We start from the raw sequence: 27,144 nt of genomic DNA, 5'->3' as shown, positions 1-27,144 counted from the left end.
TCCCAGAGGAGGAGAGGGCTAGGGAACTTACTCTCCAGGAGTAGTCACGTTTTCCAGCAAGTTCAAAGGCACATTGCAATTAATTAAAAGTAATTAATGGAAAGGAAAACACTGGAAGATAGCATGATAATTGTTTTTTCTGCATTTTTCTAGTTTAGTGACGGGGTCTCTATAAAGTATTTTTTTGCACCTCTGAATATGGATGAAAGGTGGGATGAGGCGCTCCCCAAACTGTAGCGAGTAGAAGACACAGCTGGACGGATGAGGCCAAAATGCTGGACATTTATTTTGCTATTCTGGTCTGCCTTTCAGCCTTTGCGCCTTTGCTTTGCTGATCCTTTTGTGCTCATGAATTTTTATCCTTCTTTTGCAAACATTCAAGAACTGTATTTTGCTGTAATCACTAGGCTTTTGTACCTGGCCGTTGTCCTGAAGCACAGCCTTGAGTACATCTTTATTCAATGACCTCTGTGCCTATTTTTTCCAACCCTGAAAACCTTGTTATAGACAGCACTGCATTGTAAAAACGAAAGCGAAAAATATATGTAATGAATGCATGCTTGTGCATGCGTGTGATAAATGTGCCGTACTGTTACATTTATTCTTTTTTGTAACCTTTCATGGTCATAAAAAAAGAATGTATAGAGAATGTACAATCAGACTGAAGATGCATGGTCAGTGGTCAGTGAGATATGCTGAAAGAGAAATGTTCTACCTTTGTTCCAAATTTCCCTTTTGCTGTAGCAGTGCTTACAGACTGTAGATTGCAGCCATCCAACCATTGATAGATCATTCCTTTAAATCAGTGGTCTCCAAAATGCAGCCCGGTGCTTGCCGTTATCTGGCCCTTGGAGCGCAGTGATGGGACACTATTCCTCCCATTTACACCAATGACGGGGCACTATTCCTCCCATTTACACCAATGACGGGGCACTATTCCTCCCATTTACACCATTGATGGGGCACTATTCCTTCCACTGAAACCAATGATGGGTCACTATTTTCCCCAATGACACCAACGGTGGGGCACTCTTGTTTCCACTGACACCAATGATGGGTCACTTTTCTTTGCACTGATACCAATGATGGGTCACTATTCCTTCCACTAATACCAATGACGGATCACTATTCCTCTCACTGACACTAATGATGGGACACTATTCCTCCCACCGATATCAATGATGGGGCACTTTTCTTTCCACTGATACCAATGATGGGCACTATTCCTTCTCCTGACACCAATGGTGGGGCGCTATTCCTCCCACTGATACCAATGATGGGTTACTATTTCTCCTTCTGATATCAATGATGGGCACTATTCCTTCTCCTGACACCAATGGCGGGGTACTATTTCTCCTTCTGATACCAATGATGGGGCACTTTTCTTCCCACTGACACCAATGATGGGACACTCTTCCTCCCACTGACACCAATGATGGGGAACTATTCCTCCCACTGATACCAATGATGGGACACTTTTCTTCCCACTGATACCAATGATGGGGCACTATTCCTCCCACTGATACCAATGATGGGGCACTATTCTTCCCACTGATACCAATGATGGATCACTATTCTTTGCTTTGACACGAATGATGGGCACTATTCTTTCCGCTGATACCAATGATGAGGACTATTCCTTCCATGGACGCTAAAGATGCATTGTTTACTCCCATTGTCGCCAGGACAATTTTTAATCCCAATGGCCACAGTCTGCCCCCCCCCCCCTAAAGTCTGAAGGACAGTAAACTGGCCCTTTGTTTAGAAAATAGAAAGATCATGTGTAAAGCTGTATAAAAGCCAAAACCAGAAATGTAATATATTGCAGCTTACCAGTCATTAGATGTGGTGGCTGCATTCGTTTTCTTTTTTTGGTATTTTTTCCACCTGGTGATCTGGCCAGTAACACACCTCCTGTATTAGAGCGCCCCCACTATGGATGGAGAAGCATAGGGGGCACCTTTGGACAGAAGCATCGTCAGTTTGGGGTCCGGGGGGGGGTTGTGAGATGTACTAGAAAATTTAGATACACTAATAAATTGAATGTATGCATTAGAATCCGCGCTCAGGTGTAGGCTAGGCTGCAGCCTTCCCTGGAATCCCCCAATGAAGCACCAAGAAATTAAAGGTATATAAAATAGGGAATAGATGTTGCTGCCTATGAACTAAAAAGTTATAATAATAAACCCCCCCTATATTAAAGGTGACGTAGTAAATTCCCCTTATCAGGTAAGTGATAAGAACCACAATATCCTGGCAGCCACAATATCTTAGCAGCCTTATTTGCTGCTCCAGGTTTCCCAAAAACCCACTGTTGTGATCATATATGTGTGCATATATATCAAAACAATCAACATAAACTATAACATTTGTATAAATATAGCTACATTCAGAGTGGATCAATGGAAGTCCACCTCAAAGAGGTATTGGATCACTCTTCAAAGTGGTATTGGATCACTCTTCAAAGTGATATTGGACCTTTCTTCAAAGTAGTGTAGGTGTTCAGAGCATTTTTCAACCAAAAAAAAATTAAATATATATATATATATATATAGAGCGAGAGAGAGAGAGAGCGAGAGAGAGAGAGAGAGAGAGAGAGAGAGAGAGAGATGAAAATCCTGCTGTCACTGGATCCAGGGGGTTGTAATTTTAAACGTATCCTCAAGTAAAAGAAAGATGGGCTCCAAATTGTGTAATTCCGGATAGACTTTTTATTAAAGATAAAATATAGATGCCAACAAAGTTGTAAAAATACTTAAAACATAGAACCTATAAAAGGTCCCTTAGTGGACGAATAAATGATGTCAAATGCTACTCCACTGAACTTTAAAAATGAGCGATCTCGGACTGCGTGCGTTCCAGCAGTCGGAGTCTCTTTAACCAGAAATGACGTGTGTGCATAGCTCTGCCTTACGCGTTTCATCATAGGACGTCGCCTGAAGCGGTCAAGGACGCCTCCGACGAAAAAGGGGGAGGACAACAGTCACCTTACTATTTTTATCTGTGGATTGGAATCAAGCACAAAAGTCACTTTAAAATAACATCAGTCACGTGGAATGATACTTTGGACTGCCTAATATATTTTTGATTATTTTTTATTTTCATATCTCTCTCTCTCGCCCTCTCTCTCTCTCTCTCGCTCTCTCTCTCTCTCTCTCTCTCTCGCCCTCTCTCTCGCCCTCTCTCTCTCTCTCTCTCGCCCTCTCTCTCTCTCTCTCTCTCTCTCTCTCTCTATATATATATATGTATGTATATTTATATAGTTTTTTGTTTTTTTTGCACTGAGTTGAAAAACGCTCTGAACATCTACACCACTTTGAAGAGTGATCCAATACCTCTTTGAGGTGGACTTCCTTTGATCACCTCTGAATGTGGCTATATTTATACAAATGTTATAGTTTATGTTGATCAGTTTAATATATATGTACTTACTTGTAATTTATGATCACAACACTGGGTTTTTTGGAAACCTGGAGCAGCAAATAAGACCCCAGGATATTGTGGTTCTTATCACTTACCTGATAAGGGGGAATTTACTACGTCACCTTTAATACCTACCTGGGAAGCAGGGTTTATTATTATCACTTTTTAGTTCATAGGCAGCGCCATCTATTCCCTATTTTAAAAACCTTTAACTAGTAAATTGAAGCCAAACTCCAGTAGTAGATTCTGGCAATGAAGAGGACTATGCAAACAAGACTTTACATTGACATTAGATAGGGTTAGTGTTGAGGTTTTTCGCCTTTTCTGCAGTAGTTTACATTGAGCGGAAGATAAGGAGATCCTTTCAGATCAAGCCTTCGCTAGAGGGCACCCCATGGGGCCAAATTCTCATCTTCCCTCACAACAGGAATGTCCATGATTCAGCAGCTCCTAATAGTTTGGACAAGCCACAAACTCCCATCCCATTATTGAAATAAATATTCTGCGTTGAATATTTGTGTTCACACTTCATTTAATTTTCTTTGTATCCAGGTTCAATGTGGACTCCCGGAGCTGCAATATATCAAAGCACGTGAGTGTCACCGTTGTTGGCAGTAATAACATTTGTTAGTAGGTCGTCCATCAATCATTCCATAATGTGCAGCTGACTCCCTCTGGCACCAATTCCTGCGTTCACCACGATGCATATTTCTGTGTGTATTTATATATGTTCTGTAGGTAGATAGCTAATCACTTCTCTCTGTTCCTCTCTTGCTTCCGTGTTGTTGGAACTGCAGAAGGTAATTATTTATATAGATAACAATATTGATCCTGTTATTGAACCACAAAAGAGAGCATCTTAAAAGCAATGCATGCCAGTTACTGGTCCATATTGTTTGTTTATATGTTTAGAAGTTGATTAAATGATGCTTTATACCATTTTTTTTTAATTATTTGTATAAAATCTTTATTTTTCAAAGTTATTTAATACAAAGTGCAATTATGACTGCTACAAAAGAATGCTGGGCTTGCTTATAAGAAAGCACAGAACTGCTTGTTTGCTTGCTGACTGTCTTGCTAGACTGGCTTATGAAAAACAGCCATAAACATCACAATTCAGTTGGGGCTGCAGGTGTTCCGTCAGATTAGGCGACCCGTCAGAATTGGTAATGGAAGTGACTTTCCGTCGCCGCCATCTTGCTACACCACGCACTCCTCCACAGTAAGGATACACCAAGAAGGGGGCAAGCAGACATCTTGTTACACCCACCAGAGTTTTGCATTGCACAGTTATTTTTAACAGGAAACGGAGCCTATATGGTGAAATATAGTATTTAGAAATCCACCAGACTGTTTACATGTTGAATTATAAAAGCAGCGGTGTTCTGTCACATTAGCAAACCTGTGAGATCAGCAGGTTTGCTGCTGCTTTTAAAGTTCAACATCTAAACAGTCCGTCGGATTTATAAATACTGTATTTCACCTTATAAGTTCAGTTTCCTGTTAAAAATAACTGTGCAATGCAAAACTCCGGTGGGTGTAACAAGATGTCCACTTGGCCCCTTCTCGTGTATCGTTACTATGGAGGAGTGCGGGGTGTAGCAAGATGGCGGCGACAGAACGTCACTTTCGTTACCAATTCTGACAGGTCGCCATATCTGACGGAACACAGGCATTTATCTGACCGTCCTCAGACACCTATAATTTTCTTGATTGGGGTATAAAGGAGGCTTTGACCAACATTGCCTGACCACCACTCCACCATCTACTATAAGCTAATTGACCACACATGACACCTTTTGGAGTTTAATAGCCATAGCAGCCTTTTATTTATAAAATATAAATAATATATTGGCATTCAGTACAGAATTAAATGGGGCCCCAAGGTCCTTGTGGGCATCAACTTCAAGTACCTGCATAAACCAAAATTAGGCCTCCAGCCACGAGACAAACCAATAATTGCAGGTACCACAAAATAGAATAATGGAAATTGCACCCAAGATGGGTCCCTACAAATGTACCCTTTTGCCATAATTAAAACACATCCAAGGACCTTGTACCCCACCAGCTGCCATGACATAAATACACAATTCCCATATCTTTTAAAAATACCAAAGAACAACAAGAAACAATAAGGGAGGGAAGGTGTTAAGTTGACCCGACCAGACTCTCTTCCGACTAAAGATTTCCTCGACCAACCTACGTTCCCAACCCCTGAAGCCCGCCCCTCCCCATGCCTGCCCTATCCACCAATCTGGTGAGTACCACCTGAATTCTGTTTATTTTTAATGACTCCTCCTATACCAAATCTAGTCATGTCGACCCTGTATCTAGGCTTCTCCTTTTTTTTCAACCTGGGCCTAACTTTTATTTTGCTATTAATGTCATAATGGACACCTCATACACCTCCTCCACCAGCATATGAAGATGATGAAACAAGGTTTTGTGACCTGTCCAATCTCATACTCCCTTAAAAAGCCTTAGCTAGTGGTGTCTGTTAATACCCCATAGACATTAGAATAGCCAAATTGGGGGAATGCCATATAAACTACAGGTATCCAAAAACAGTCCCATCATAGAATGGAGGACCCAGTTCTTAGTCAGTGTTTTTCTGACCTTTCTGGCCATTCAATTATGAATGCTGCTTGTATGCCTGTTTACAGTCTTGTTAGACTGACTTATGAAAGACAGTCATAAACATCACAAGGCACTTGGACATGCAGGCATAATGGGACCGTCCTTAGACACCTGAAATCTTCTGCTACTTTGCTAAAGAGTCAAAAGAGACACTGCACTCCAGAACAGACCGCGGAAGAGAGAAGAGTGAAGGGGAAGCCATCCGTGATGCCAGACACCCGTGATGCCCACCACCTGTGATGCCTGCCATAGATGGGGTAAGTGCTCCGGATCCGACTGACCAGACCGGGGGGGGGGGGTGGCCTGCACAGAGTCCTGACGCCTTCAGAGTTCCCTTCACTGGAACTAAGGGGCCAAGCCCAACCTCTGAAAAACAACCCCACACCATAATCCCCCCTCCACCAAATGATTTGGACCAGTGCACAAAGCAAGGTCCATAAAGACATGGATGAGGGAGTTTGGGGTGGAGGAACTTGACTAGCCTGCACAGAGTCCTGACCTCAACCCGATAGAACACCTTTGGGATGGAGTGGAGACTGCGAGCCAGGCCTTCTCGTCCACACCAGTGCCTGACCTCACAAATGCGCTTGTGGACAGCCTTCCCAGAAGAGTTGAAGCTGTTATAGCTGCAAAGGGTGGGCCAACTCAATACTGACCCCTATGGACTAAGACCGGGATGCTATTAAAGTTCATGTGCATGTAAAGGCAGGCGTCCCAATACTTTTGGTAATACAGTGTATGTGCAAGGAATCCCTATAGACTCTTATAAAGCCATCTCTTGAGCTTCTCTAGTATTAAACCAGATTGTCACTTTACTGTTGCTTCCTGTAGAATTCTGCCACTAGTCCTGAATTTAGGTGAACAGAGCATGCTCCAGCAGTGGGATCCCACACCCAACACAACCATTGACCTATCCGTCTCCAACACACACATCTCATTTCCAACAGTCCATGACAACAGTGAGATGACCCCTTCAGTATACAGTGCTCACAAGGAAGATCTCACACCATCAGTGTATGTGCACTAATCCCTCTGTGACCATTTTCCAGCATATGTGTCCTAGGCTGGGGCTAAACGAGCATTTAAAGCCCATCTATCGTTCTGTACCCTCAGATCCCTTGTCTTGTGGTCAATCCAGCGATGTCACAGGTCGTTCCGCTCCTTGTCCACCATCAGGTAGTCCTAGGCTATTTCCACTACAACTCTAACCCAGTTCGTCCTGTGCACTAGCCTGCACAGTTTTGCTGGTATGAAAGAATCCTGAAATAAACAGAAATGGATTTTACATAAGTTAATATGGTGACTTTTATCCTGAACACAATTCTGATTTAGAGCTGTAGATCTGATGAATGCATTCAGAAGGTAGCTCAGTGGTGGAGACACCTTGGGAGCTTCAAAAGACAGTCCATGTTCTCAGCTTGGCAGCAGTGGTGGGTGGGTGGGTGAGCTTGGCAATGCAGCTCTGAAGATGCTAAGGTGAGAGGACTATTCCACAATGATTCCTGACTATATATAGCCCCACTGAGAAGGTCCATATCTTGCTTGCATTGTAGCAAAAACCCCATTTGGGTTTTATACCAAATAAAATATATTATAAGCAGGAAAGATTCAATAAGCCACGCAAGAGCTTGGCCAAGAATTCAGAACAACTTGCTTGTAATGCGCTGGTTAATTGCTTTACAGTATTATTATTAATATCTGCTTTCATATTATATCAATTGCTAAACATAGATTGTACTTTTTAGTTATAGTACCCTCTGGTAAATGTACAATGAAGTTATCCAATATGTTAGCGTGATCATTAAAGAATGGAAATGTCTTTAGTTTCCTTAAAGGGAAACTATAATGGTTTTTGGTCATTTCTTTTTAATTTCTTTGTTATAGTATTAAACCCTTAGCAGTTTTAGTCTAACACATTGAGCACAATAAAATAAACATTCCCCAGTGAACTGTTAAAAGTTATACCCCACTCACACTTGCAGTTCGCAGTTTTTGTTGCTTCTGGCTCCTGCTCATGTTGTGCTGCTTCTATAAACTTCCGCTCTTTACAGGAAAGAGTTACAGTGGACAGTGCGGTCAGTTTGTTAGCTTGGAGGAGGGAAGGTAGAAGAGCAGGAGAGTGCCTTGCCATCCTAAGCTATGGGGCTGTGCGTTTCTATTGATGCACATAGTGTAAGGAGACACAACTCTAGTCCCTGCATGCAAGGGTGGCTCCATAAGATGCTGCAAGAGAAAGGAGCGACACTAAAAAGGAAACCTGGGGAAGCAGTTTAACTAAGAACATAAGCAAGGATTAAAAGACAAAGAAGCAGCATACTTAGCAAGTAATTAACCACCTCAATACACCCCCTTCCTGCCCAGGCCATTTTTCAGCTCTCAGCGCTGTCACACTTTGAATGACAATTGCGTGGTCATGCTACACTGTAACCATGTGAAATTGTTATAATTTTCTTCACAGGATTAGAGCTTTCTTTTGGTGGTATTTAATGACTCCTGGGTTTTTTATTTTTTCCTAAAAAAAAAGACCAAAAATTTAGAAAAAAAAAAGTTTTTCTTAGTTTCTGTCAGTAGATTTTGTAAATAAGTAATTTTTCTCCTTCACTGATGGGCGCTGATGAGTCTGCACTGATGGGCACTGATGAGGTGGCACCTACAGGCACTGATTAGTTGGCACTGATGAGGAGGCATGAATATGCCACAGTTATGGGCACTGATAGGTGGCACTGATGGGCACTGGGCACAGATAGGCTGCATGAATAGGCAGCGTTGATGGGCGGCACTGATGGGCATTGATGGGTGGCATTGATGGGCAGCAGTAATGGGCATTGATGGGCAGCGCTGATAGCCAGCACTGACTGGCATCACTAATGGCCACTGATTGCTGGCACTTGTGGGCACTGATTGCTAGCACTTGTGGGCACTGGTTGGCACTGATTGTAACCAGGGCACTGATGATCAGTGCCCTGATTACATACCTAGCTGTCCCCTGTGAGGAGATTCTGCTGATCGGCTCTCCTCTCCTCACACTCTGTCAGTGTGAGGCGAGGAGCGCCGATTACTGGTATCTCCGTGTTTGCATGTGACCGGCTGTGATTGGACACAGATCGGGGTCGCACCGTGTCTTAGCAACACCCCTGGGGCACGCGCGAGCGGTCGTTCTGGGAGGCCATCATATGACATCCACCCTGCCGTCATTTGACGGTGGGCGGGCGGCAAGTGGTTAAAGTGATTCTAAAGCCTCAAGGTTTTACTAAACCCAAGAGCCTGCATTCACTCTATCTGGTCTCCAACAGTACACAGAACATGGAAATGCAATTATTTTGGTAAATATAAACTGCTAAATACCTTTTCTCATCAGCAGCAGACTGCGAGCCAGGCCTTCTTGTCCACATCAGTGCCTGACCTCACAAATGCGCTTCTGGAAGAATGGTCAAACATTCCCATAGACACACTCCTAAACCTTGTGGACAGCCTTCCCAGAAAAGTTGAAGCTGTTATAGCTGCAAAGGGTGGGCCAAGTCAATATTGAACCCTACGGACTAAGACTGGGATGCCATTAAAGTTCATGTGTGTAAAGGCAGGTGTCCCAGTACTTTTGGTAATATTGTGTAATATTGTCACTTTACTGTTGCTTCCTGTAGAATTCTGCCACTAGTCCTGAATTTAGGTGAACAGATCATGCTCCAGCAGTGGGATCCCACACCCAACAAAACCACTGACCTATCCGTCTCCAACACACACATCTCACTTCCAACAGTCCATGACAACAGTGAGATGACCCCTTCAGTATACAGTGCTCACAAGGAAAATCTCACACCAGCGGTGTATGTGCACTAATCCCTCTGTGACCATTTTCCAGCATATGTGTCCTAGGTTGGGGCTAAACGAGCATTTAAAGCCCATCTATCGTTGACCTTCCAAACCCATCCCTGAGCTTAATTTTCTCCTAAATATAAACCCTGATCCAGGGCCATCTTTAACATTGATTGGACCCTGGGCAAACAGTTTCTTGGGGGCCCCCAATACAATTTGGCTCTCCACCTGCTCTGAGACATACAATAAATAGCAGCTAGACTTAAAATCAGTTTATCAGATCAGGCAGAGATTGCGTTTGGTTGCCAGAAGTTACAGTGTATCATTACTGCTTACTGACTGGTTGCTAGAGGTTACAGCACACATTACGGCTCACTGATTAGTTGCTAGAGGTTACAGCACCTGATTTCTGCTTGTTGATTGGTTGCTAGAGATTACTGTACAGTAATAATGCTCACTGATTGATCCTGAAATAAACAGAAATGGATTTTACATAAGTTAATATGGTGACTTTTATCCTGAACACAATTCTGATTTAGAGCTGTAGATCTGATGAATGCATTCAGAAGGTAGCTCAGTGGTGGAGACACCTTGGGAGCTTCAAAAGACAGTCCATGTTCTCAGCTTGGCAGCAGTGGTGGGTGGGTGGGTGAGCTTGGCAATGCAGCTCTGAAGATGCTAAGGAGAGAGGACTATTCCACAATGATTCCTGACTATATATAGCCCCACTGAGAAGGTCCACACATCTTGCTTGCATTGTAGCAAAAACCCCATTTGGGTTTTATACCAAATAAAATATATTATAAGCAGGAAAGATTCAATAAGCCACGCAAGAGCTTGGCTAAGCATTCACAACGACTTGCTTGTAATGCGCTGGTTAATTGCTTTACAGTATTATTATTAATATCTGCTTTCATATTATATCAATTGCTAAACATAGATTGTACTTTTTAGTTATAGTACCCTCTGGTAAATGTACAATGAAGTTATCTAATATGTTAGCGTGATCATTAAAGAATGGAAATGCCTTTAGTTTCCTTAAAGGGAAACTATAATGGTTTTTGGTCATTTCTTTTTAATTTCTTTGTTATAGTATTAAACCCTCAGCAGTTTTAGTCTAACACATTGAGCACAATAAAATAAACATTCCCCAGTGAACTGTTAAAATTTGTACCCCACACTTGCAGTTCGCAGTTTTTGTTGCTGCTGGCACCTGCTCATGTTCTGCTGCTTTTATAAACTTCCGCTCTTTACAGGAAAGAGTTACAGTGGACAGTGCGGTCAGTTTGTTAGCTTGGAGGAGGGAAGGTAGAAGAGCAGGAGAGTGCCTTGCCATCCTAAGCTATGGGGCTGTGTGTTTCTATTGATGCACATAGTGTAAGGAGACACAACTCTAGTCCCTGCATGCAAGGGTGGCTCCATAAGATGCTGCAAGAGAAAAGAGCCTCGCTAAAAAGGAAACATGGGGAAGCAGTTTAACTAAGAACATAAGCAAGGATTAAAAGACAAAGAAGCAGCATACTTAGCAAGTAATTAACCACCTCAATACACCCCCTTCCTGCCCAGGCCATTTTTCAGCTCTCAGCACTGTCACACTTTGAATGACAATTGCGTGGTCATGCTACACTGTAACTATGTGAAATTGTTATAATTTTCTTCACAAAAATAGAGCTTTCTTTTGGTGGTATTTAATTTATTTTATTTAATGACTCCTGGGTTTTTTATTTAGTTCATTAGTTTCTGTCAGTAGATTTTGTAAATAAGTAATTTTTCTCCTTCACTGATGGGCGCTGATGAGGCTGCACTGATGGGCACTGATGAGGTGGCACTGATGAGGCGGTACTTACGGGCACTGATTAGGTGGCACTGATGAGGAGGCACGAATATGCCACACTATTGGGCACTGATAGGTGGCACGGATATGTGGCACTGATGGGCACTGGGCACAGATAGGCGGCACTGGTGGGCACAGATAGGCGGCACTGGTGGGCACAGATAGGCAGCACTGGTGGGCACAGATAGGCGGAATGGATAGGCAGCATTGATGGGCGGCACTGGTGGGGCATTGATGGGTGGCATTGATTGGCAGCAGTGATGAGCATTGATGGGCAGCAGTGATGGGCATTGATGGGCAGCACTGAAAGCCAGCACTGATTGGCATCACTAATGGCCACTGATTGCTGGCACTTGTGGGCACTGATTGGTGGTAGTTGTGGGCACTGGTTGGCACTGATTGTAACCAGGGCACTGATGATCAGTGCCCTGATTACATACCTAGCTGTCCCCTGTGAGGAGATGCTGCTGATCGGCTATCCTCTCCTCACACTCTGTCAGTGTGAGGCGAGGAGCGCCGATTACTGGCATCTCCGTGTTTACATGTGATCGGCTGTGATTGGACACAGCCGATCACACGGTTAAAGAGCCACGGCGTGTTCTAGCAACACCCCCGGGGACACGCGCGAGCGGTCGTTCTGGGAGGCCGTCATATGACATCCACCCTGCCGTCATTTGACGGTGGGCGGTCGGCAAGTGGTTAAAGTGGTTCTAAAGCCTCAAGGTTTTACTAAACCCAAGAGCCTGCATTCCCTATATCTGGTCTCCAACAGTACACAGAACATGGAAATGCAATTATTTTAGTAAATATAAACTGCTAAACATCAGTGCCTGACCTCACAAATGCACTTCTGGAAGAACGGTCAAACATTCCCATAAACACACTCCTAAACCTTGTGGACAGCCTTCCTGGAAGAGCTGAAGCTGTTATAGCTGCAAAGGGTGGACCAACTCAATATTGAACCCTACAGAATAATGCCCCGTACACACGATCGGACATTGATCGGACATTCCGACAACAAAATCCATGGATTTTTTCCGACGAATGTTGGCTCAAACTTGTCTTGCATACACACGGTCACAGAAAATTGGTCGGAAATTGCAAACGTCAAGAACGCAGTGACGTACAACACGTACGATGAGCCGGGAAAAATGAAGTTCAATAGCCAGTGTGGCTCTTCTGCTTGATTCCGAGCATGCGTGGAACTTTGTTTACACACGATTGGAATTTATCCGAACGGATTTTGTTGTCGGAAAATTTGAGTTCCAGATCTCAAATTTTGTGCGACAGAAATTCCGATGGAAAATGTGCGACGGAGCCTACACACGGTCGGAATTTCCGACAAAAGGCTCCCACCGACTGTGTGTATGGGGCATAAAGCTGGGATGCCATTAAAGTTCATGTGCGTGTAAAGGCAGGCGTCCCAATACTTTTGGTAATATAGTGTAAGTTATGAAACATCTCTTTCCACACTAAAAAAGAGAAAACGAGGTTAAAATTGTTCTTTTTTTACAAACGTAAAAGGGGAAGATAAGTTCAAAAATAGGATAAAGACGTAAGGAGGCCTATGATATTGACAGACTGCAAATCTTACATTTATCACTGCAAACGCACACAGGTGAAATTACGTTCCATTTTCTAAATAGAAAAATAAAGATAAATAAAATAAAAAGATTTGCATAAACAACGTGCGTACAAACGAATTTTGTTAACAAGCTGCTCTCCCAGGGGTGTTTAATCCTAATTTGAAAATAAGAAATCAAGGCTATTTATCAAAATCAGCGGGGTAAACTCCCACCAGCCCGTACCCTCGCAGCACTTCCAATCCGCAGCCTTCTGATTCCAGAAACAAAATGTTTTCATGCTAGGAAGCCACGAAGCTACTCAGTGATTCAGAGCAAATCAAGATCTTTGAGACATCACAGCCTGCGCAAATTTATTTGCATTAGCTATAATTTTAGGTTTTCTATTTGTGGCCTGTCTGTAGCGGTGGAGATTATTCATGTTAAAGCTAATTGTTCTTAGCTGACTGCCTGGCTATTTGAATATGGGAATTTTCCTCTGCTTGTTTACATGAAAAAAAAGGCTTGCCAAGTATGTGACAGCTGAGCTGCTTATTTAAAGCCTAATTATGTGTTGCTATAGTGCGTACATGTGTTGTATATGTATTATATATGATATCTACAGTATATACTAACAAAAAAAAATAGGCAAGGTCAGGCATCTATACACACAAACCTGAAGAAGTGTTTTAACAAGCAGTATACTATCTGTAGGAGAGGAGTGTGGAGGGTATGGTGGCAGGCAGTATCTGTAGAAGAGGAGTACAGGGTATGATGGCAGGCAGTATCTGTAGGAGAGGAGTGTGGAGGGTATGGTGGCAGGCAGTATCTGTAGGAGAGGAGTACAGGGGGTATGATGGCAGGCAGTATCTGTAGGAGAGGAGTACAGGGGGTATGATGGCAGGCAGTATCTGTAGGAGAGGAGTGCAGAGGGTATGATGGCAGGCAGTATCTGTAGGTGAGGAGTACTGGTGGTATGATGGCAGGCAGTATCTGTAGGAGAGGAGTGCAGAGGGTATGGTGGCAGGCAGTATCTGTAGGAGAGGAGTGCAGAGGGTATGATGGCAGGCAGTATCTGTAGGTGAGGAGTGCAGAGGGTATGATGGCAGGCAGTATCTGTAGGTGAGGAGTACTGGTGGTATGATGGCAGGCAGTATCTGTAGGAGAGGAGTGCAGAGGGTATGATGGCAGGCAGTATGTGTAGGACAGGAGTGCAGAGGGTATGGTGGCAGGCAGTATCTGTAGGAGAGGAGTGCAGAGGGTATGATGGCAGGCAGTATATGTAGGAGAGGAGTGCAGAGGGTATGATGGCAGGCAGTATGTGTAGGACAGGAGTGCAGAGGGTATGATGGCAGGCAGTATCTGTAGGTGAGGAGTACTGGTGGTATGATGGCAGGCAGTATCTGTAGGAGAGGAGTGCAGAGGGTATGATGGCAGGCAGTATGTGTAGGACAGGAGTGCAGAGGGTATGGTGGCAGGCAGTATCTGTAGGAGAGGAGTGCAGAGGGTATGATGGCAGGCAGTATCTGTAGGTGAGGAGTACTGGTGGTATGATGGCAGGCAGTATCTGTAGGAGAGGAGTGCAGAGGGTATGATGGCAGGCAATATGTGTAGGACAGGAGTGCAGAGGGTATGATGGCAGGCAGTATCTGTAGGAGAGGAGTGCAGAGGGTATGGTGGCAGGCAGTATGTGTAGGACAGGAGTGCAGAGGGTATAATGGCAGGCAGTATGTGTAGGACAGGAATAGCAGAAGATATGGTGGCAGGCAGTATGTGTAGGACAGGAATAGCAGAAGATATGGTGGCAGGCAGTATGTGTAGGACAGAAATGCAGAGGGTATGGTGGCAGGCAGTATGTGTAGGACAGGAGTGTTGAGGGTGTGACAATGAGCAGTGTGTTCGGGAGAAGATTGCAGAGGATTTGATGGTGAGAACTATGTGCTTGAGAGGAGGGAAGAAGGTATGACGATGGGCAGTTTGAGCAGCAAAGGAGTGTGTAGGGTATGACAGTGGGCAGTACCTGCAGGAAAGAAGGGCAGAGGGCATGACGTCAGGAAGTATGTGCAAGAAAGGAGTGTTGTGTTACAATGGGTAGTATATTAAAGGGAAGATTGCAGAGGATATGATGGTGAGCACTTTGTGCATGAGAGGGGTAAAGAAGGTATGATGGTGGGCAGTATGAGCAGGAGAGGAATGTAGAGGGTATGACAATGGGCAGTATGTGCAGGAAAGGAGTGCAGAGGGTATGATGATAGTAAGTATGTACAGGAGCGGAGAGTGGAGGGTATGACGGTGGGAAGTAAGTGCAGGAAAGAAGTGCAGAGGGTATGACGGAGAGCAGTATGTGCAGGAAAGGAGTGCAGAGGGTATGATGGAGAACAGTATGTGCAGGAAAGGAGTGCAGAGGGTATGATGGAGAGCAGTATGTGCAGGAAAGGAGTGCAGAGGGTATGACGGAGAGCAGTATGTGCAGGAAAGGAGTGCAGAGAGTATGACAGAGAGTGGTATGTGCATGCAGGGCTTCTGTTAGAAATCACAGGCACCCATACAGCCTACCTGACAGGGCCCCCTTCCCAGTCCGAAAGTGACTGAGGGCATAGATTTATCAGTCCCTTTCTCTGTAGCCTCAGTTGCACAAATAAATAAATAGGAAGCGCTCCGAGGCTTCTTGCGCATTCACAATGTGTTTACTATGTTTCACAGATGAATGGACACAGAAGTGATTGGTACCGATCGCTCACTGTGTTCATTCAAGAAAGGAAGGGGCCAGTGAATTACATATTTACCGTCCCCTTCTCCCGCTCTCCATCTTAAAACATCCCCCTGTGTGCCCGCAGCAGCTTCCGGCAGGAGAGGAGAGGGGCGAAGCTGGCAGTGCTGTGGGGGACAGTGACACACAAGGGGGCCTAGACAGCAGATGGAGGGGGCACATGTGCTAGAACCAATCCCCCTGCAGTGCAGCCAGAGGGGGAAAGAAGAAGAGAAGCTGGCAGCACTGCAGGGGGTGGCAGAAAAGGATCAGTGTTAGCACTCAGACAGTACAGCCGGACATCCTTCCCAAAAAGTGCCCAGGCCCCCCTTTGGAAGTGATAGGGCCCAAGCCCAGTACAGGAGGGCTGGCTGTAATGCCTTATCAGCAGCCTTGTGTGCAGGAAAGGAGTGCAGAGGGTATGCGGTGGGCAATATGTACAGGAAAGAAGTGCAGAGGGTATGATGGCAAGCAGTATGTGCAGGAAAAGAGTGCAGATGGTATGAAGTCAGACAGTATGTGCAGGAAAGGAGTGCATAGAGTATAACAGTGGGCAGTATGTGCAGTAGAGGAGTGTGAAAGGCATGATGGCAGGAAGTATGTGCAGGAGAGGATTGTGGAGGGAATGATGGAGGGCAGTATGTGCAGAAGAGGATTGTGGAGGGAATGATGGAGGGCAGTATGTACAGGAGAGGATTGTGGAGGGAATGATGGAGGGCAGTATGTACAGGAGAGGGGTGCACAAAGTATTAGGAAGGACAGTATTAACAAAAGGAAAGCTGAGGGTACTACGTCAGGCAGTATGAACAGAAAGAAGTGCACAGGGAATGGCAGTGGGCAGTATGCACAGAAGAGTAATGCAAGGGGCATGACAATGGGCAGTAAGTGCAGGAGAGGTTTGCGAAGAGTATGGCTCCTCTAAGTGATAACTTGGACTTGGCTATCTGTTACTGACTAGCCAAACAATATATTAGACTTAGATATCTTATTTAGTTCAGTTTCATCTCAATTAGTCTGAGCACTGGAAAAGATGGAGTATAAGTTGACTGTGGGGGAGCAGGTCGTTGAGTCATTGGTGGAGCTGTGCTGAAAACAAACAGAAAAAATAAATTGGTCTCCTACATACCCCAACCTCTAACTCTTACATCTTAGACTGATCCTAACATTTAATCCTTCCTTTGTTCAAGTCCTAAAACTTTACCTAACTCCTCCTCTTATTTGACCTATTGCTGGCCGTTCATAATTGTTCATTATAACGATTCTTTGTGATGAAAGGATTGAACCTTCCAAAGCATGATTGCATCAAAAGACTGTTCTTGTTTTTTGTTTTGTTTTTTTTGAAGATTGTTTTTATTGTTTTTCTCAAAACAAAAGAAAGAACAATACAGATACAGAGACTCTGGGCATACCCCAGCTCAAAACATACAGAGAAGAAAAATAAAAGAAAAAAAAATGCGTATCTTAGAAAAACAATTAGAACTTACTGGTACTTAACAACAACATCATAATTTTAACATCCCAAAAATTGTTGCTTGGATAATAAGGATGGAAGATGCTCACTCCCACCTAACGATATGGGTGTTGGGGGAAAAAATCCCTTGTCAACCACCCCCTTAGCATTTACTCATGTCCGCTGTGTCAATCCCTCTAGGTGCGTAGGGCATGTGGCCACAGTATGGTATCTGCAGGGTAAGTGGACTCTTACTTCCACCTGCAGAAGACTCGTTAGGGTAGAATAGTGTCAGGGTCTTGCTGTTGAGTCACAGTGGTGACTGTTCTTGTTTCATGCAAAATGGACAATCCATATTGGTAAATCCCCTCTTAGACACTTGTAAGTTGACACTGGAAAATTTCCCCTCTATTCTTGTTTGGGCGAGGACTCAGAATTGTTATTTTCCTCTCACTTCACAATGTTTACCATGAAAAAAAGGAATCAGCAATAACATCCTGGCAGAGGTTATACCTCTTCCAATAATAAAAAAACAACAAAAAAATGCATTTTGAAGTTTGGATAGAGTAGGAAACAGTTGATAGATCTGAGTTCACAAGTTCTACAAACAAGGGCCTTTTTTCAGAAAAGGAAACTAGATTTACCCCTGCTGGCTGGATTGAAGACTACATGATATTAATACACAATTCATAGTTACATAAAAATATATACCGTATATAATCGGGTATAAGTTGACCCGAATATAAGCCGAGGCACCTAATTTTACCACAAAAAACTGGGGAAACGTATTGACTCGAGTATAAGCCTAGGGTAAGAAATGCGCAGCTACTGTAAGTGGAAAAGAAGGTCAACAATACCCATTTGCAGCCTCACTGTGCCCATTTGCAGCCATAGGTCCCCCGAACCTCAAACTCAGTAGTTAAGGGTTCCTAGATGCCCCCTAGCTGCAGCCAAAATTTGAGGTCTCTGGACCCAAAGGGTCCCGAAATTACATTGCTGCAGATGGACACAGTTGACCGACTTTGGGGCCCCGTATCTTGGGGCCACTTAGTGCTAGGAACCAACCCCAGCTTTGGATATGTTGTAGTGCTAGGTCCACTGGGTGTGCATGATAAATTTGGGGTTCCTAGCACCAAGTAGTCACGAGATACGGGGCCCCAAAGTCTGTTCGGAAAATGTCTTTCTTTGCACCAGAAAAATGCTTGTCTCGAGCCGATGGGGGCACTTTCAGCACAAAAAAATGCTGAAAAACTTGACTTATACTCGAGTATATACATATATATATATTTCTTTTTTTCAATTTATTTTTTTTACTAATTCTGTATGCTTTTTTTATCCTGGCCAAATCAGAGAAGATATCTATGAAACCACCAAACATTCCCTTTATTGGAAAGTTTCAAACAGAATAACTGAAGCTACCATTGTTATTACCATGTTTTTGAAAGTGCAGGCTACAGGGATGTCATCCTTGCTTCCCTACTTAATGAATCACTGAGCAGAAAAAAGGATTGTAACCAGTAGCCCTACTGCACTTGCCCCAGGCTAGTGGCTTCTTAAGTAATAAAGCTCATATTCCTGTCCTGACCGGCGCCTTTGGACATATTTTCCACTTTTCCTGCTGAGATAAAATGTCTTAAAGTGGGGGGACTCCCTCTCTTGGTAGCACTTTTATTTCTTCTGTTTGGATCCATTATAAACAATAATCACTCCGTTTTCTGTTACTTGGCCCTTAACACCATGTGCAGTGCACCATTTAATGCTGCCAAGTGCAAAGTTTTTAAAGTTCTCTGCCTGCTTGGTGTATTTGCTCTGTAAGTTGGAGGGGGAATTTAGGGGATACTTAGAACGGTGGATGGGCTTCTGTTATTACACACTTTACATTCTGTGGCTTTTTTAGAGCTTAGCAAGCATGGGGTGTTCTGTTTTTCAGCTCTGAGGCTTAGCCCCTAATGCTCCCTAAAACTGGACACTTTCCTTATCAGTGCCAAAAGTTAAATCTTTAGTGTGTATGCTTGCGGATCTTCCAGGGAAAGACAATAAATCAACAAGGACAGGAATTCAGTATATGCATTACTTTACAAATGTGCTGACCAATGAAATACATCCTGTATATGCATTTTAGCTGTTCGTTTTGCTATACTTGGGCGGAGTTGTCCTTTAAAATGATTTTGATTGTTTCTGTCATTGATCTTCAGGATTTCTTGGGTCAAACATTTTGCACTCTCGGAGAAGTCATTGGATCACCTAGGAGCCGACTAGAAAAGCCTTTGACGTAAGTGAGAATTGTATTTACCATATGAAATATTAAAATTCAGAATGTTTTGTTGTTCATTAATAGGGACATATAGAATGAGCGGTGGTGATAGTAACAATTTTCTTTTACTTTTTCTGTGGTCCTAATTTTTACTGGGTCTCTGCTATCTGTATGATTGGTGAAACATATATTGTCATTGGGTAGGAAAGGATGTGTATGCAATAATTGATGAGATTTTCAATGTGTCAGCTAAATAAGGCAGTGTGATTTGTAGGACTGGACTAACAGAAAGCAGCCCCGGCATTTAAACCACAGCAGTTTGAGTTCATAATCAATGTTTCCCGAGCCTGGTGGAGCGATAATGGTTATTTATTGGCATCACAGCTGACTCAGTACAGCTACAGAATGTGTATTAGCTACAATTAACTTTATCCCAATGTTAAAGCTGAACTTCAGACAGAAAGCCAAATATCCAATTGAATATACAGTATATATATATATATATATATATATATATATATATATATATAAATTTCATAAGTATCAAAGGCTTTATTGACAATTACGTTAAGTTTATGCAAAGAGTCAATATGTGCAGTGTTGAACCTTCTTTTTCAAGACCTCTACAATTGGCCCTGGCATGCTGTCAATCAACTTCTAGGCCACAACCTGACTGATGGCTGCCAATTCTTGTATAATCAATGCTTGGAGTTTGTCAGAATTTGTGAGGGTTTTTTGTTCACCCGCCTCTTGAGGATTGACCACAAGCTCTCAATGGGATTAAGGACTGGGAAGTTTCCTGGCCATGGACCTAAAATTTCGATGTTTTGTTCCCCAAGCTACTTATGACTTTTGCCTTATGGCAAGGTGCTCCATCGTGCTGGAAAAGGCATTGTTCCTCACCAAACTGTTCTTGGATGGTTGGGAGAAATTGTGCTCAGAGGATGGTTTTGTACCATTCTTTAGTCATGGCGGTGTTCTTAGGCAAAGTTGTGAGTGAGCCCACTCCCTTGGCTGAGATGCAACCCCACACATGAATGGTCTCACTGTCTTACTGTTGGCATGACAGGACTGATGGTAACGCTCACTTTTTCTTTTCCGGGCAAGGTTTTTCCTCAAACAATCAGAGAGGGTATTCATCAGAGAAAATGACTTTACACCAGTCCTCAGCAGTCCAATCCCTGTACCTTTTGCAGAATATCAGTCTGTCCCTAATGTTTTTCCTGGAGAGAAGTGGCTTCTTTGCTGCTCTTCTTGACACCAGGCCATCCTCCAAAAGTCTTCTCCTCACTGTGCATACAGATGCACTCACCCCACCTGCTGCCATTCCTGAGCAAGCTCTGCACTGGTGGTGCCCCAATTCCACAGCTGAATCAACTGTAGGAGACGGTCCTGGCGCTTGCTGGACTTTCTTGGGCGCCCTGAAGCCTTCTTCACAACAATTGAAACCTCTCTTTGAAGTTCTTGATGATCCTATAAATGGTTAATTTCGGTGCAATCTTAGTAGCAGCAATATCCTTGTCTGTGAATACCTTTTTGTGCAAAGCAATGATGGCTGCATGGTAACCATGGTTATCAGAGGAAGAACCATGATTTTAGGCACCAACCACCTTTTAAAGCCTCCAGTCTGTTATTCTAACTCAATCAGCATTACATGAGTGATTTCCAGCCTTGTCCTAGTCAACACTGATACCTGTATTAATGAGAAAATCACTGACATGATGTCAGCTGGTCCTTTTGTGGCAGGGCTGAAATGCAGTGGAAATTGTTTTTTGGGGGGATTAAGTTCATCTTCGTGGCAAAGAGGGACTTTGCAATTAATTGCAATTCATCTGATCACTCTTATTAACATTCTTAAGTATATGCAAATTGCTATCATAAAAACTAAGGCAGAAGACTTTGTGAAAATTAATATTTATATAATTCTCAAAACTTTTGGCCAGGGCTGTAGTCTCACCTATATAAAATAGGCCATAAGGGAACTTCAACAAATATATTGTACTGTATATGTACTCTGTCTGGCATGTCAGATGATGTTTACTATGTATGCTTAGTACAGTCACATTAGTGCATTCTGAATAGGTTAAAAGAGAAGTACAGCTAAAGCTCATTTGGCTGTACTTCTATGGATCACAGGAGTGCAGACTGTTCTGCACTCTTTTGACCCTTTTTCAGCCGACAACAGGCTAAAGCCCACTATCGGCTGACGTCACAGAGCTGGTCTAGGTTGGGATCCACCCAGGAGCCCGGACTGGCACCTGGCTCAGCCTCTCAGCAAAATGCTGAGAGGCTGAGCCAGCTGCTCCCGCCCCTCGCTAGCCCATCGCTCCAGTGATTGCTGGGGGGGGTGCAGAGCAGAGAGCAGTGACTGACAGTCACCAGCTCTTTGCTTAGAGTGGCAGGGAGAATTGAGTGATCAGCAGTGTTTGATTGCTTAGTTCTCAGCCTTGAGGATGGCAGGGGACATCGGACCAACGCTGCATCCACCTAGGTAAGTTCAATTAAAAAAAAAAAAAAAAATCCAAACTTCTCTTTTAAACATGGAAGAGATTCTTTTTATGTGGGACCTAAAAAGTGTGGTCAGTGCCTGATTTCTGTTAGTCTGGAAATAATACTTTATCCTTGTGATATGATTCCATCTGAATGCCCATTTGGACTTCTATTGTGAACTTTGGTGCTGACTGTATATGTACATTTGTGTGTGGCATTGACGGGCAGGATTATGGATAGTGTGTCACTTGGGTTTCACACATGATGAGGGGCTCCAGGGTGTATGGCTGATAGTATCATAACATGTCCAGTTCTGGGTCCTGCAGCCCAGAGACTTTGTAGAGCTTTGGGTTGGATAAAGCCCCCCATTCCTAGGTCCAAATCTTACCTAGTAGCCAAACCTTAAAATTAGTCTCAGCTGTCCACAACCCTTTATAAATGTAACCTGGCTGATGCTTAGGGCATTCTCTTGCTCTCAATGTCGTGTGAGCTTGCTGCTGGGTCAAAAGGCTGACTGCTGACAGAACATCAAAAATAAGGGACAATGCTACCTGTTTGTGACAGGGAACCCATTAGGGGGTACTCTGTTAGACGGGAACTGGCATAAGTTTAGTTGGTGGCTCAGACAAGCAGATGGTTTCTGTATTGTACGCACTGTACAAAGCCCTCCTGCATTGAGAATGTGTTTGCCTATTGCCTTGCTGAAAAGTGCAGGACAAACCGGCCTAGACTGCTCCTGGTACTTCTGTCACGTGCAGGGTTTACCGCTGCCTATATAAGGTTCCTTGCTTGCCAAAGGATTTGTATTTCAACCCACCTAGTCCTAAGATTAGACTGCACAGTAAGATAGACTACACAGCCAGACCATTGACCTGGCTTTTGCTCTGCTGCAATTAACCAATGCACTTGGGTCACCTCTTCACCAACAGTCTGTGACTTAATAGTGATGGAGCAGCAGCAGATGGATGAGATCGTCTTCTGCTCTCTTCTCCTGTCAGCATGTTCCTTGTCAGCACATCTCATGCAGGATACCTGACTGGTTGCACACACTAATATCAAATTGTCATTGAATGTGGTCAGTGGCTACTCTGAGGTTTTGCATGTGGAGCAGGTGGATTGTGGATGAGCAGGTAGTGATGCTTTCCAGTGGAACAGAATTTGGTCTGTGTTGAGCAGCTGACTAGTATATTTATAAAAGGCGCTGTTGCAAAGTTTTATTTTATAAAGCAAGCAGTTCTTAGAACTTTAAACATGCAAATACCACGCTGGCAGATCCAAGAAGAGGCAGCTGGCAAAAAAATCAATCAGATAAATTGTAAACCATAAATAAACCAATCTTTGCCACGCTAAAAAGTGACACAAAATATCGACGTGAAAAAAATATACATGTCCCGATACAGTCAATTGTGACGAAATGGGTAGGGCGGAGCTCACGTTTGTGACATCACCAAGCGCGACAGATTCAGGACATTGACGGATGCGATCCCAGGATCGCATCCTATGTGATTGATGCTTGGAAAAAGGTTCCTATCACAGATGACATATTAACGGATAAAGCTTGTTTGACTTTTTGTAATTAAAGGGTCCACTTGCTCTTGGATTTTGGGCTATTCTATATTTTTTTCACATTGATATTTTGTGTCACTTTTTAGCGTGGCAAAGATTGGTTTATTAATAGTTCTTAGAACTTGGTTTAAAATGGTATTAAACCCAAAAATGAATGTGTAACATTTTATAGTTTTACAATTTTTAAAATAATAGCTGCATTAGGTATCTTTTTGAGTCTTTTTTCTTTTATTTTGACCTGGTGATCCGACTAATAACGCATTTCCTGTCTTAGGATGTCTCCACTCTGGATGGGGAAACAACAGAGACACCTTTGGACAACAGCATTGTGAATTTGGGGAGTGGGTAGTTTTAGAAGGACTAGCGGATTTAGATGGACTTGACTAACAAATTAAAGTCAAAGCTCAGCTCACACTTTTTAAGCAGTTAAAACAACAGTTTTTTTTTTTCCTTTTAGTATAAAGGTTTTGCTAGACAGCTTGGTTGGTTAAAGGAAGTTGAAAACAGATTTAATGGCTGGATCACTGGGTAAAAAAAAAAATTCCTAAAAAAGGAAACTACTGCAGCCAACCACATCTAAGAATTGGTAAGATGCAATAATATTTTCTTGGATTTAATACCACTTAAACTTAAAGATTACTCTCTCAAAACCAGATGCTAAAGCATACATTTGGTTTAAAGAATTAATATTTAACTGCCTATTAACCAAGTCCAACAAAACCAGTATCAAATTTCCTATGAAAGGGGTACTTCTTAGCTTCTGAAACACGTTGGCCGTCACCTTTTTTTATTTTTGGCTTTCATGATGAAATAACTACACTTCGATATCTGTACCATTAGTGTGGTGCTTCTATTCTATGTGCAGCTTCCATTGTACAGCCGATGCATCTTTGAGACCCCTCATGTTAGAGAGCTGCCTATTGAGTGTTTTCACTTCATTGTATTTGGACTTACGTTCACACTTTGAACAAAATCAATTTGAGATCCATTTCCTCCCACCTACATCCTGTTATCAGTACAGCTGTCCTTGGGGAGACATCTTCCTGTACGTAGTTGAATTCCTGGTTGGTAATTCACTTGAATGACATTGCAACCAGTCTACTACAAGCTTCCCTTAAAGTGATTCTTAAAACCCAAATCCAGTTTTGAATTGATTAAAAAAACTATTGCACATCACATTTTTCTCCTCTAGTTCTGTCCCCTGCCAACCCCTGACCCTGCCGTCCAGCACCACTCCTCTTCTCGGTTGAATGATGTCCATTGTAACTCATCCCATATTCTGTGACCCCTGGACTTCAATGACTCACCTGTCATCAGGCCCTGGCTCACTATCTAAGAGCCATTTTTGGGGACCACAGCTGCCAGAGAAGAGAAGAAGGGGACCATTCCTTAGATGACTATTTAGCACAGGGTTCTTCAAACTTTTTAGCACGAGGTCCACATTGTAGATTTTACAAAAATTCATGGGCAAAAAAAATCAGTTATTTATAACTGAATTAATAAAATAAGGGTCCCCGCTTATATACAGTTAGGTCCATACTGTATATATTTGGACACAGGCACCATTTTTAGATTTTTTCAAGTATTTACCAAAACATATTCAAGCTATAGTTATATAATGGATATAGGCTGAAAGTCCACACTCTCAGGTTTAATTTGAGGGTATGTACATCCAAATCGGAGGAAGGGTTTAGGAATTACAGCTCTTAAGAATATCCCCCCCCCCCCCTTTTTCAAGGGACCAAAAGTAATTGGACAATTGAATCAAAAGCTGTTTCATGGCTAGGTGTGGGCTACTCCTTCGTTATTTCTTCCTCAATTAAGCAGGTAAAAGGTCTGGAATTGATTCTAGGTGTGGTATTTGCATTTGGAATTTATTGCTGTGAACCTACATCATGTGTTCAAAGGAGCTGTCCTTGCAAGTGAAACAGGCCATTGTAAGCCTTCAAAAACATTCTGAGGAAAGAAGAACGCACTGGTGAGCTCAGCAACTTAAAAAGGCCTGGACGTCCATGGAAGACCAACAGTGGTGGATGATGGCAGGATCCTCTCTATGGTAAAGAAAAAAACAATTCACAACAGACAAGTTAAGGACACTCTCCAGGAGGTGGGTGTATCATTGTCAAAGTCTACAATCAAGGGAATACTTCACGAGAGCAAATACAGAGGGTTCACAACAAGGTGCAAACTATTCATAAGTCTGAAGAATAGAAAAGCCAGATTAGACTTTGCCAAAAAACACCTAAAAAAGCCAGACCAGTTCTGGAAAAGCATTCTTTGGACAGATGAAACTAAGATTAAGAAAGACAGGAAGAAAAAAGTGTGGAGAAGGCCTGGAATAGCTGGTGATTCAAAGCCCACAACATCATCTGTAAAACATTATGGAGCTTGCAGTGTAATGGCATGCATGACTTCCAGTGGCACTGGGTCATTGGTGTTTATTGATGATGTGACAGAAGACAGAAGCACCCGGATGAATTCTGCAGTGTTTAGAAATATACTGTCAGCCCAGATTCAGCCAAATGCAGCAAAGTTGATTGAAAGGCGCTTCACAGTACAGATGAACAATGATCCAGAAACACGCTGCAAGAGCAAACCAGGAGCTTTTGAAGGAAAAAAAGTGTAATATTCTGCAATGGAGTCAATCACCTGATCTTAACCCAATTGAGCATGCATTTCACTTGCTGAAGGCAAAACTGAAGGCATAAAGACCCACAAACAAGGAATTACTGCAGCCTGGCAAAGCATCAGAAAGGAGGAAACCCAGTCTTTGGTAATGTCCATGGGTTACAGACTTCAGGCAGTCATTGCCAGTAAAGGATTCTCAACAAAATATTAAAAATGAACATTTTATTTATGATTATATTCATTTGTCCAATTACATTTGAGCCCCTGAAAATGGGGGGGGGGGGGGGGGGCTGTGTATAAAATTGGTTGCAGTTCCTAAAAGTTGTACTTGATATACAGTATGTTGAATTGAAGCTGAAAGTCTGCACTTCAAAATCATTTGGATTGTTTTGTTTTAATTTTATTCTGGTGGCATACAGAGCCAAAAGTAGCCTGTGTCCAGATATAGATGGACCTAGGACCTAACTGTACGTGCTCCCATCAGAGTCCATATTAAAGTCCTCCCTTATGTCAGAGTTCCAATTATAGTCCCCCCTTACCTCCTCAAAATCCCCCTTTATATTTGTCTCCCTAAGATACCCCCCTCTTACATCTGTGTCCCCATCAGATCCTTTCCACACATCTATGTCCCCATCAGAGCCTTTCCGCACATCTGTGTCCCCATCAGAGCCTTTCCGCACATCTGTGTCTCCATCAGAGCCTTTTCGCACATCTGTGTCTCCATCAGAGCCTTTTCGC

At 43.1% G+C, this 27,144-nt stretch overlaps 1 protein-coding gene across 1 annotated transcript in view; it reads left to right on the top strand.

Moving 5' to 3' along the window:
* The window catches only part of CPNE9 (copine family member 9), a 468,155-nt gene that overhangs the window by 201,665 nt on the left and 239,346 nt on the right, over positions 1–27,144 (top strand). Inside the window, exons 6-8 of the mRNA XM_073591994.1 lie at positions 3,976–4,015; positions 4,221–4,223; positions 19,664–19,740. Coding sequence (XP_073448095.1) covers positions 3,976–4,015; positions 4,221–4,223; positions 19,664–19,740 — 120 coding nt within the window. The remainder of the gene's footprint in view (positions 1–3,975; positions 4,016–4,220; positions 4,224–19,663; positions 19,741–27,144) is intronic.

This window comes from Aquarana catesbeiana, linkage group LG07 (assembly GCF_042186555.1).
Source record: "Aquarana catesbeiana isolate 2022-GZ linkage group LG07, ASM4218655v1, whole genome shotgun sequence".
Lineage (NCBI taxonomy): Eukaryota > Metazoa > Chordata > Amphibia > Anura > Ranidae > Aquarana > Aquarana catesbeiana.
The sequence above is the reverse complement of the archived record's forward strand: the minus strand, read 5'-3'. Positions and strand labels throughout refer to the sequence as shown.